We start from the raw sequence: 12,203 nt of genomic DNA on the forward strand, positions 1-12,203 counted from the left end.
CATCCCTCCATCCCCCATCTCTTCATCCCCATCCCTCCATCACTCTATCCCTCCATACCCATCCCTCCATCCCCATCCCTCCATTCCCCATCCCTCCATCACTCCATCCCTCCATCCTGATCCCTCCATCCCTCCATCACTCCATCCCTCCATCCCTCCATATGTCCACCATCCACTCTTGCTGAGCTCTGCTTCATGAGCAGCTGATATAAGGAACCAAGGGTTGGAGATGAAGATGATGCACTTTTTGCCTTCAAGGATGTCGCGGTTTAGGAAGTGATACAGGCACAAGCGGCCTGTAAATTGCACCCAATCACCTGGCTTTAGGAGATAGGTCATGTCATCTCTCCATAATTCAACTGTGCTTCTATTTCTGTGTTCAGTTCGTTGATGGCCAAAGCAGAACCTGGCTCTCTTCCCGGCATTGTAACCATCATCCTCACCCCAGGAAGGGGCACTTCTAATGTGCCCGTCTGTGCCAGGTCCTTGTCTGAGGAACTGGAAGCTCAGTGTGCTTTCCGAGGAAATGGAACGAGCTGAAGACAGTGGTCTGCAGGGTCCTGCAGGACATCTCCATCCCCTCTCCGTCTGCCTCTGCAGGTGTCCGACCACTGCGACTACGTCTTCGTCAATGGCAAAGAGACAAAGGGCAGGATGGAGGCCGTGGTGAATTTCACCTACCAGTACCTGAGCGCCCCGCTGCACATCACCGTGTGGGTGCCCCGGCTGTCCCCTGCAGATCGAGGTCTCTGACACTGAGCTCAGCCAGATTAAGGGCTGGAGGGTCCCCATCGTGGCCAGCAAGAGGTGAGCTGGGGTGGAGGAAGTGTCCAAGAGCCGAGATAATGACAGCTGTACTCAGAGTCCTAACACTCAAGGGGCCATTCAGCACCTGGCGCATAGTAGGTACTGATGTTCCTACAACTCTTACGTCCCCTAATCCTGATGAGGACTTGGGATGGCCCAGTCAGAGCTGGACCCACAAGCTGCTCAAGCCTGAGCCATCCAGAGCTGGACCCACGGGTCTGCATCAAGCCCGAGATGTCCTCCTGCTTCACGTGGGTTTGGTGAGGCTGTATTGCAAGTGGGTCCCCAAATGTCACCTCAAATTTTCCATTTTTCTAGGCCTTCAACCCCCAGGGGACTTAAGTTTGGATTGAATTTCTCTAAGGAAAGCATCTGCCCTTTCCTGTGTTTTGTGAATATCTAAGCTTGAAATACTGCAGGTCAAATTACTGGACCAAATTTAATTGCATTTATACTGGAACACGGGCTACTGTTTGCAAACAGCCTCTAGTTTATCTATTCTGTGTGACTCTGGATTGTCCCATGCAGGAGCGTGGGGTCCAGTACTCAGGGAGCTCTGAGCCCCCCACTCAGCCAAGTCAGAGTTGTGGCTGAGGTCCTGGCTTCCTGCCTGGAATTCCCTTGGAATTCCTGCTGGGCCATCAGGACTGTTTCCCGGGTGGCTCTGAGGCACCAGGATCCTCCCATAGGCCCCAGAGGGTGTCTCAGGAAGAGTGCCAGGCACAGAAGTCAGACGTCCTACCGGAAGAGCGTGAGAGAAACCAGTCCCTCAGGGAGGACGGCCGTCCTCCAGTTCATGCTGGGCTCCAGAGAGGCCAAGAGAATGGGCGTGTCCCACGTGGAACCAGGACACCAGCACTGAGTTCCGAGCCAAGGAAGGTGTGCTGTGGGACAGCTTCACGAGTTGACCCAGACCCCTGACCTCTCTGTTGCCTCTAGACATAAGGATAGCCAGAGGCCTGTGGCTGCAGAGTTCATGGGGCCCAGCGGGGGGCCTGGCCCACCTCAAGAGCACCAGCAGCTCTGTCCAATGGGACTTTCCGCAGCAGTGGGATGTCCTAGAGGGATGCTGTCCAATCTGGTAGCCGCCCACACGGCAGCCAGAGTATTTGAACCACAGTGTGACCCAGAAGTTGGGGCTTTGAGTGCATTTAATTTGCATTCATTTGCGTTTAAGTAGCCATCCTGGGAAGGGACACTTAGTACACAGGTGCTTGGTGCTTGGTACGCGTCAGCCCTGAGTCTTAATCTGCTGATAAACAAATTCCAGAAGGAGGCCCGGCCCTTTGTGCCGCTCAGAGTGGAGCTGGCTGCCTGTGGCCTGGGTGCAGAATATCCTCTCTGGGGGGCCCAGTGGGCACCGCTGACTCCTGGCCCCATCCAGAGCGGCTTCTCCTTCCCCCAGGGCCACGCGGGAGAGCGAGGACGAAGAGGAGGAGGAGCGCCGGGGCCGCGGCTGCACCCTGCAGTTCAAGCACGCCACTGTGCGGGTCCTCATCCAGTTTGTGTCCGAGGGCTCCGGGCCCTGGGGCCAGCCCAGCCACCTGCTGGACCCCGGCTGGCAGCTGGACATCACCCACCTGGTGGTGGACTTCATGAAGCTGGAGGCACCTCACATCGCCTCGCTCCAGGATGGCAGGATCCTGGTCAGGCGGGAGGTGGGAATGACCACCATCCAGGTAGGAAGGGCAGCCGGAACGTCTGTGGCGGGGTGGAGCGCGCTTCCCAGAGGGGGGACGGGGGTCCCAGTGGGCAGGTCATCGTGGCCAGTTCCTGGCCCCCTCCAGATGGCATAGAAAGGGCAGCACAGCCCAGCGCTTGGCGCTCCCGTCCTGCTCCGGCACCCGTGCTGCCTGCACCGCAGCTGCCTCCCCGTCCACACGGCCTCCGGACCCCCAAGTAGCTGCCCCCAGAGTCACTTACCTGCCCCTCTTGGGGTGGCCTTCCTGTCCTCTGTGCATCTGCAAGGGGGCAGCTGGAGCCTGCAGTTCCCTTCCTCTGCTGCTTCCGGACACTGCCATCCCTTTGTGCTGGGCAATGTCCAGCTCTTCAGAATCCACACCCCATCTTGTGCTTCAAAAGATGTGTAGGACATTTCAGGACAGACGGCGGGGTGTGGACGGCCTTTGCCTCCACCCCACAGGTCTGCCTTGACCAACCCCTATCTGGAATGCCGTTCTTGACCTTTGCACCATATGTGGAAGCGACCTGTCCAGTCCGCCATCTCCCATGGACATCTGCACCCCACGGAGCTCATGGGAGAGGGAGAGATCAGTGTCCCGACAGGACACGCTGCGCTGGGGTGGAAGGTGTGGACTGTCACGGTCCTGTTCTCCCCAGTTGATTCCGTAGCTCACTTAGAATCTGACTCAGGCTGCACAGAGTCAGTTTCTGTGCAGCTCTTCATGAGTCTCGTCAACAGGATCCCCCTGCACAGTTGACCAGGTCGTGCATGGGACAGGGACCCTCCTCTAAACGGGAGGGGTCATTCTCTTTTAAAGACATAATAGATTTTAATATTTGTTTCTATTTTCCAACAAAGGGAATCGAGATGAGGTGGGGAGGGGTGGCTGACCTCAGTAAGTCCCAGCGCTTCTAGTGAAACGGGCACGTGACTCCTTTGCCCTGTGCTCTGGACTCAGGCCTGGTTGGGATGGAAGAGGCCCGTGGGGAGTTCTGACATCGGGAAGCAGCCGTGATGGGTGCTCCTTGTGTCCTGCCAGGTGCTGTCCCCACTGTCGGACTCCATCCTGGCGGAGAAAACGGTCACCGTGCTAGAAGACAAAGTGTCAGTGATGGACTTGGCCATCCAACTGGTGGCCGGGCTGTCCGTCAGCCTCCACCCCAGTGCAGAGCACAGCAAGGCCGTTCACCGCTGTGGCCACGGCCGAGGAGCTACTTCGCACCCCCAAACAGGTAGGGCCAGGGCCGGGGGCAGGCGGAGCGGGGCGGCCGCCTGCCGATCAGGGAGGAGGAAGCGCCCTGCCCGTCGGCAGCCACAGGTCCAGGCGGAGCTCAGGTCCTGAGCCCTAGAGCCTCGTCCCCCAGCTGCCTGCGGGACCCAGACCAGGAGCAAGCCGCCCGCAGCGCCTCCGGGAGGGACTGTCGGATGCTCTTCCTCCCTGCCCCTCCCATCCACGGTGGGCAGAGTGAGCCTCTAAAGCCAGGGGTCAGCCCACGTCCCCCCAGCTATAACCCATGCAGGGCCTTCCCACTGATCTTCGGAGGCCACGATCCCCCATGCAGGCCTCCTCACCAGCCTCCCTCCCAGCTCCCGGCCTCTCCCACGGTACAGGTGTCCTCTCCCAAGCCTCTCAGGCTCTGGCCTGGAGCACGCGGCCCAGCTTCCCGAGCATCTCTGGGTCCCATGTTCAGACCCAGCTGGGGCCTGCAGCTCCTGCTGCCTTTCCTCCCAGCCCACGTGCCGCGCCTGGGCCACCAGCCTTGCTCCACCCACAGCCTCGGTGTGATCTGCAGCCGCTGCATGTTCGTGCGTGCACCCAGCCTGCGGGTTCTCCTCCTGGATGGTAGGCTCAGGCCTTCTCCAGCGCCAGGTTCGTGGGCACGCAGTAGGTGCTCAGGGAACATGGCCCCCTGCGTGGAGACTCGGCTGGGCAGGAAGCCAGGCAGCACAGGGAAAGGGAGTGGGGAGACACCCGCCCGCTCGCGGGGCTCTCTGCTTCCGCTGCGGTCACTAGGCTGGACCTGGAGGAGAGGAGGACTTGGGATGGAGGGCTTCACAGTGCCACCCTCCCCCTCGCGGCCTGACCACCTGGTGCTGGAGATCAAGTCGGGATGAACAAGTCGCTAGCTGAGGACAGCAGCAGCTGCCAGAGTAGAGCTCCTCGGAGTCGGCTCTTTCCACCAGGACGGGCACAGGGCTCTGGGCCACTCTGTGCCATGGGCACGCAGGACCGCGGGCTCCCCAGGCAGACCTGTCTCAGTCAGACTCCTGCTTCAGCCCAGTTCCTCTGGTGACCAGCAGCGCAGGAGGCAGGCAGCAGGGGGAGGTGGGAGCCAGTCCCTGCGGGGAGGTCCACAGTGACTCTGCTCCACGGTGGCCTGTTCCACAGTGACTCTGTTCCACAGTGGCCTGTTCCACAGTGACTCTGCTCCACAGTGACTCTGCTCCACAGTGACTCTGCTCCACGGTGACTCTGTTCCACGGTGGCTCTGTTCCACAGTGGCTCTGTTCCATGGTGGCTCTGTTCCATGGTGGCTGTGTTCCACAATGGATCTGTTCCACGGTGGCTCTGTTCCACAGTGACTCTGTTCCACAGTGACTCTGTTCCACAGTGACTCTGTTCCACAGTGGCCTGTTCCACAGTGACTCTGCTCCACAGTGACTCTGCTCCACAGTGACTCTGCTCCACGGTGACTCTGTTCCACAGTGGCTCTGTTCCACAGTGGCTCTGTTCCATGGTGGCTCTGTTCCACGGTGGCTGTGTTCCACAATGGATCTGTTCCACGGTGGCTCTGTTCCACGGTGGCTGTGTTCCACAATGGATCTGTTCCACGGTGGCTCTGTTCCACAGTGACTCTGTTCCATGGTGACTCTGTTCCATGGTGGCTCTCTTCCACAGTGACTCTGTTCCACGGTGGCTCTGCTCCACAGTGACTCTGCTCCACGGTGACTCTGTTCCATGGTGACTCTGTTCCACGGTGGCTCTGTTCCACGGTGGCTCTGTTCCACAATGGATCTGTTCCACGGTGGCTCTGTTCCACAGTGACTCTGTTCCATGGTGACTCTGTTCCATGGTGGCTCTCTTCCACAGTGACTCTGTTCCACGGTGGCTGTGTTCCACAATGGATCTGTTCCACGGTGGCTCTGTTCCACGGTGGCTCTGTTCCATGGTGGCTCTCTTCCACAGTGACTCTGTTCCACGGTGGCTCTCTTCCACAGTGACTCTGTTCCATGGTGACTCTGTCCCACGGTGGCTCTCTTCCACGGTGACTCTGTTCCATGGTGGCTCTCTTCCACAGTGACTCTGTTCCACAGTGACTCTGTTCCATGGTGACTCTGTTCCATGGTGGCTCTCTTCCACAGTGAATCTGTTCCACAGTGACTCTGTTCCATGGTGACTCTGTTCCATGGTGGCTCTCTTCCACGGTGACTCTGTTCCACGGTGGCTCTGTTCCACGGTGGCTCTGTTCCACGGTGACTCTGTTCCATGGTGACTCTGTCCCACAGTGGCTCTCTTCCATGGTGACTCTGTTCCACAGTGACTCTGTTCCACAGTGGGCCTGTTCCACGGTGGCTCTGCTCACGGTGGCTCTCTTCCACGGTGATTCTGTTCCACGTGGCTCTGTTCCACGGTGGCCTGTTCCACGGTTCCTCTGTTCCACGGTGGCTCTCTTCCACGGTGGCTCTGTACCACGGTGGCTCTCTTCCACGGTGGCTCTCTTCCACGGTGGCTCTGTACCACGGTGGCTCTCTTCCACGGTGGCTCTCTTCCACGGTGGTTCTGTTCCGTGGTGGCTCTGTTCCATGGTGCCTCTGTTCCACGGTGGCTCTCTTCCACGGTGGCTCTCTTCCACGGTGGTTCTGTTCCGTGGTGGCTCTGCTCCACGGTGTCTCTGTTCCATGGTGGCTCTGTTCCACGGTGGCTCTGTACCACGGTGGCTCTGTTCCACAGTAACTCTGTTCCACGGTGGCTCTGCTCCACAGTGGGCCTCTTCCATGGTGGCTCTGCACCACAGCGGCTCTGTTCCACAGTGGCTCTGTTCCATGGTGATTCTGTTCCACGTGGCTCTGTTCCATGGCAGCCGGGACAGGCAGTGTGCCCACAGGGATCAGCAACAGGGGCCTCATTCCTGAGGTGCCTGAGTGGACTCCACAGTGTTCCAAAGAGGGGACAGCTGCGGGAATGCAGGACATTCACTGTCCAAGGTGCCAGCGGGCCCATGGGTCTGTGGGGGCACACGGGTCTAGAAATGGCACAAAGGCTGCCGGCTTCAGTGCCACGGGCCAGGGCCAGCGTCCCGAGTGAACGGTGCAGGCTCTGGCGCCTGGGCTGCCTTGGCCCTGGAGGCTGTGGGGACCAGGGGCAGTGCTCACTCGGCTCTCTAGGTGACAGTCGCCACCAACTCAGCAGCTCAAAGCCTCAGCCAGGCCTTGGCTCCGAGGCCTGTCGGGGGCCCCGCTGGGCACTCTGCTCAGGAGGTGGCGAGGCTGGCTCCTCCCCGCCATCTGGGGAAGGACCTGCAGCCCAAACCCTGCTGCTGGTGCAGTGGCCCTCGCTCGGTGTGGCTGAGGTCCCCTCTGGGCAGCTGTGGTCTGTGGACCTCTCTTGGCTCACTCTCACTACCCCTCTCCCTGTCCCCTTGGCACCAGCAGCGGGGTCCTCACCCCGGCCTCCCGTGCGACCTCTGCTGTGAGGCTCTCGAGACTCCTCCGTCCCATCTGACTGGGGCACACGTGGCAGAGCCCCGGTCGGGGTCCCAGCAGCATGTCTGCAGGGCCCTCCTGGCCATCCTGCCGGCCCCCTGACCGTCCCAGAGCCTCCACGGGAGCAAGTGCAGAACACGCAGCGCACTGGCCCCAGCCTGGCTCCTCTGCCCTGGTCCCCAGGGTGAGAAAGTGGCCGGCTGTTCTCTGTTAAAGAGGAGAGGACAGCGGGAGAGAAGCCGAGCCCACAGAGCAACTCGCAGTGAGCGGGAATCCTGAGGAGGAGGATTGGCCATGACCTCCGTGGGGAGGGCAAGGCCACCTGTCCTCCTGCAATGGCCCATCTGTCTTCATCAGCGGGGGCAGTTGGAGGCTCAGCACTGCCATTGACGGAGGGAGCCCATGAGCCGCAGGTGACGGGAAGGGAGCGGGCAGCTCTCCAGGGGCACAGGTTACTCGAAGTCCCTGGGGAGGCGCTGGCCACTCGGAGGGGCCTCAGGGCCGGCCAGGCCATGATGGGGGTGGAAGGACGCAGGCCTGGCCACACAGCAGGCTGGTGAGGTCGGCCACAGGCAAGTCCAGGGGTTCTTTGAAACCCGGCTGTTGGCCTCTAATAGGGAGGGGTCGTTCTCTTTTAAAGACATATCAGATTTTAATATTCATTTCGATTTTCCAACAAAGGGAACCGAAACGACGTGGGGAGGTGACTGATCTCAGTAAGCCACAGCGTTTCTAGTGAAGCGGGCCCAGGATCCTTTGCCCTGTGCTCTGGACTCGGGCCCGGTTGGGATGGACGAGGCCTTGGGGAGTTGACGTTGGGAAGCAGCCGTGACGGGTCTCCTTGTGTCCTGCCAGCCCCTGGGCTTCCGCCGCTCTGCTCTGTTTCTAGAAGCCCGCGGCTGCCCTCCACCTCTGCCGCCTCCCACTCGCTGCCTCGCCCCGGGGTCTCCCTCCTGCTCTCTTCTCCTGAGCGTCCCATCTCCTGGGCTCTCGAGACGAGGTCTGCTCGTCTCGTGTGGTCACCTTTCCCAACCCTTCTCTGGGCTCGGCTCAGCCTGCTCCTCTGCCCATCTCTCTCGGGGTGGACGCCGTCCGCCTGTGGGGGACAGTCTTTCTCTCGTCTCGTCCCCACGGCCTCCTAGCTCGGTGGCTTTGCTGGTTCCTAAGGAATTCTCCTGGGTGTGACATCTGCCCTCGCAGTCCCCACTCTGTGCCCAGAGGTGATGCCACAGCCACCCCAGGATCCCGTGGGGGTTTGGCTTTCCAGTGGGCGTCCGGGCGGCCTGCTGGGGCTGCGAGGGCAGGGTCTGGGCGGGGCCCTGAGGGCCCTGTGATCAGCCTGACCTGAAGGGGGAGGTCGGGAGGACCTTGTGTACCTCCCTGCAGGGGCTGACGCGGGCTGGCGCTGGCTCTCCGGGGCCGCCTAGTGGTTAGCAGTGAGCAGCGCCCTCGGCCACGCCCGCGGCCTGCCTCTTGTTGACCACAGGGCTGTGGCACTTGGTCAGTCCGTCACCAAGTAGGAAGCATAGCCATGAAAGAGAAGAGGTGACTGTGAGCAGCACTGGCCCCAGAGCAGGGCTGGACCGCAGCCCTTCCCCACCGGCCTCCATTCCCCTGGACGGCGCCGGGCCCCGGGGCACAGGCTCCACGCTAGTGCGAGGGCCTGGTCTGCCCTGGGCAGTTCCCGCCTTGGAGGCACAAGGGTCTGCCGCCGAGTGTCCAGCCTGGCCTGGGCTCTGCTGCGGCCACGGGTGCCAGGGAGGAGGCCGGGCTTCTGCTTACTGAGCCTCTGCCGGGTACATCGGGATGGGAAGCAGGGGCCTGGGAAGGGCCTGGGAAGGGCCGTGCCCAGCTGTCAAGGGAGTCGGGGTGCTTTGTCCACCCTGGTGTGAGACTGTTTTCTCCCCCAGATTCGTCACCCCCCAGGTGCGGGTTCGGGGTCCAGCGCCTTGTCTGGGGCATCGTGCTGGTGGGGAGATCTAGGAGAAGGGCTGCCCAGGGGTGCTGACTGCCTCTCCCCACAGGAAGCCGTGGTCAGCACGTGGCTGCAGTTCAGCGACGGCTCGGCGACCCCCCTGGACGTCTATGACACCCAGGACTTCTCCCTGGCCGCCAGCTCCCTGGACGAGGCCGTGGTGTCTGTCGCCCCCGCCCGCTCTCCCAGGTGGCCCACCGTGGTGGCCGAAGGGGAAGGGCAGGGCCCACTGGTCCGAGTGGACATGACCATCGCGGAGGCCTGCCAAAAATCCAAACGCAAGAGCGTCCTGGCCGTGGGCTTCGGCAACGTCAGGGTCAAGTTTGGACGGAACGACGCCGACCCCAGCCCCACCGGAGACGCGGAGGAGGAGGAGACCAAGAACCACGCCAGCCACCGTCGGAAGGGCCAGGACGAGAGTCCCGGCCAGGATGGGCCGTCCCCTGAGCGCGAGGAAGGGGCCCTGCGGAGGGCCACCACGAGGGCCAGGTCGCCGCTGGACGGCAGGGCGGTGAAGAGCCGCTGGCTGGACGGGGGCGCGCGGCCCGGGGAGGCGCCGCTGCAGAACATCCCCCTCGACTTCACCAACTTCCCGGCCCAGCTGGGCCTCCCCGGGGCAGGCGCGGGGCTGGAGGGGAACGGCCTGCTGCAGGCGCCCCGGGGCCTGAGCGACCTGGAGATCGGCATGTACGCCCTGCTGGGCGTCTTCTGCCTGGCCATCCTGGTCTTCCTGATCAACTGCGCCACCTTCGCCCTCAAGTACAGGCACAAGCAAGTGCCCCCCGAGGGCCAGGCCTCCGTGACCCACTCCCACGACTGGGTGTGGCTGGGCACTGGGGCGGAGCTCCTGGGGAGCCTGGGGGACCCCGCGCCGCCCCCGGAGGAGCACACCACCGTCATCGACCGTGGGCCGGGGGGCTGCGCCGAGGGCCGCCACCTGCTCCTCAACGGGGGCTCCCAGAAGCACGTGCAGGGCCAGGGGCGCCGGCCCGCGGACTCCGGGAGGCCGGGCCAGGCCCAGCAGCAGGAGCCCCCACACTCGCCCACCTCCAAGCGGAAGAAGGTGAAGTTCGCCACCTTCCCCTCCTGCCCCACCGATGGCGGCTGCCCCACCGTGAACTCCATCCTCGGGGCCAAGGAGGACATCCCGTGGGTGCACCAGGACGTGGACGCGGGGGCCCCCGAGGAGCTCAGAGACGCCCTGGAGGACTTCCAGGGGAAGGTGTAGGTCCTCCGGCCACGGGCCTGGCCCCGAAGCCTTCCTGCAGGTCCCCAGTGGACAGAGGGCATCCTGAGAGGCTGAGCGGGATGGCTGGGCTCCCTAAGGCCCAGTGGGAAGTTCGGAAGCCCAGAAGGACACTTTTGTATCAAGGGTTTTCTTAGCAGTTGCTGACGGTGGATTTTGGAAACTCCTCTGGTTCTGGGGCAGGCAGGGTGCAGCCGGAAACGCTGGGAAGGGGTCTTACCAACACACACAAGCTACCAAAAATTATTTGTTTAAAAAAAAAGCAAAAAGACAAATAAAAAGAGACAAATAATAATGTTTATATTTCTAATAAAGGAGCAAAAGACAGAAGGAGGGCCTTCCGCAGGATGCTCCCAGCTCCGCGGCCGCCTCCGCTTTCCCCAGGACTGTGGCCGGGGCCAGGGAAGAGACGCTTCCCCCAGCAGAGGCGGCCTCGGGGTAGAACTGAGGAACTCTGCGCTTCGGCCGTGGCCGCCTCTTCCTCCTGCACATTTCCTCTCTGCATCCAGCTCACTTTTGATTTATATTTAAAGTTGATTTCTGAGGATCGAGTGGTATATTTTTCCTAAATGAAATATAAATTATATTCTCTTCATCAGAGGGCTTTTTAGCAACAATGTCCAGTCCCCCCAAGGCCTCCCGCTGTGACTGTAGTGCTTCTCCTTGTCCTCCGGCTTTGCTGTTGTATGTTGGGACTTGACAATTCGAGAAAGCTCTCGACGCCTTCTGTTGGGGGTGGCCGGGAGCTGCCGGTGACCCCACCAGCGACATCACAGGGTCAAGGCCCGTGGGTGGGTCCTGTTCAGCAGAACAGAGCTCATCCTGGACGTCCCCCTCCACACAGAGAGCCCTGGGAGGGAGGAGGTGGGGTCAGACCACAGCCACTGCTGAAAAATGACCCCAGATGAAAACCGTATGGGGTGGGGGCTTCCAGCTGTTCCTCCTTTGTCGGGCAGGGTGTACCAGCGTAGACGCAAAAGATGAAACCTATGTTAGACGTCCCTCACTGTGTTCTCGAGGAGCATAACCGTGTAGCCGTGCATTGCAAAATGCATTCATCCAAAGTGATAGGCACGTGGCACAGAAGACCTGCACCGGGTAAAGTAACCCCCTTTGAGACTCTCCGAACGGTGGCTGTGGATGGCGGACGTCCTGACCGAGCTTCACGCTCACAGCAGGGAGAGAGGCTCACAGAGATACCAGGGATGGTTGCTGGTGGTTTTTTATTATTATTATTATTATTATTACTAAAGTCAGTAGCTGAGAAAGGGTCCTGAAGCCTCTTAAGCTTGGTTGGACCTTTTCAAAGTATATTTGTAGCACATATTATAGACGGAAAGAAGATATTTATTTATACCTGTAATGCCAGTTGTCATTAAAGTGCTCCCAATGGCTTGACCACGCAGCGTATCCGGCGTGTTTCTTCTGCCTTCAGTTTTCTCTGGGCCGAGGGGACCCGTGCATGTGCCTCTCCCCTCTGCTTCCTGAAAGATCCGGAGCGACTGCTAATAAGGGAACCCAATAAGGGAAGGTGGCCCCACGTTCACCTCCACCTGCCCTCCGCCGCATCCCGGTCACCGCAGCCGGCCTGTCGCAGGTTTCTGACTGGGTGGCTCCGGGAGGATTTTTAACAACCTGCAGGGGTGCGGCGGGTGCTGCTGGTTGAGGCCTGCACTTTGCAAGCCTCGCGTGGACCTGGTTGGCGGGGGAGCCATGCGGCCTGCGGGAGGCAGGGTCCATCTCTCACCCTCCTTCCCAGCTGTCACCGTTTGCTCAGGGTCTGGGCA

At 61.0% G+C, this 12,203-nt stretch overlaps 1 protein-coding gene across 1 annotated transcript in view; it reads left to right on the plus strand.

Annotated features, from left to right (window-relative positions):
• The window catches only part of Tmem132c (transmembrane protein 132C), a 263,247-nt gene extending 251,432 nt beyond the window's left edge, over positions 1 to 11,815 (plus strand). Inside the window, 6 exon segments of the mRNA XM_047561338.1 lie at positions 601 to 729; positions 731 to 807; positions 2,213 to 2,486; positions 3,531 to 3,677; positions 3,679 to 3,723; positions 9,220 to 11,815. Coding sequence (XP_047417294.1) covers positions 601 to 729; positions 731 to 807; positions 2,213 to 2,486; positions 3,531 to 3,677; positions 3,679 to 3,723; positions 9,220 to 10,398 — 1,851 coding nt within the window. The 3' untranslated portion in view covers positions 10,399 to 11,815.
• Positions 11,816 to 12,203: the final 388 nt, after the last annotated feature.

Source organism: Sciurus carolinensis, chromosome 8 (assembly GCF_902686445.1).
Source record: "Sciurus carolinensis chromosome 8, mSciCar1.2, whole genome shotgun sequence".
NCBI classification, from domain to species: Eukaryota; Metazoa; Chordata; class Mammalia; order Rodentia; family Sciuridae; genus Sciurus; species Sciurus carolinensis.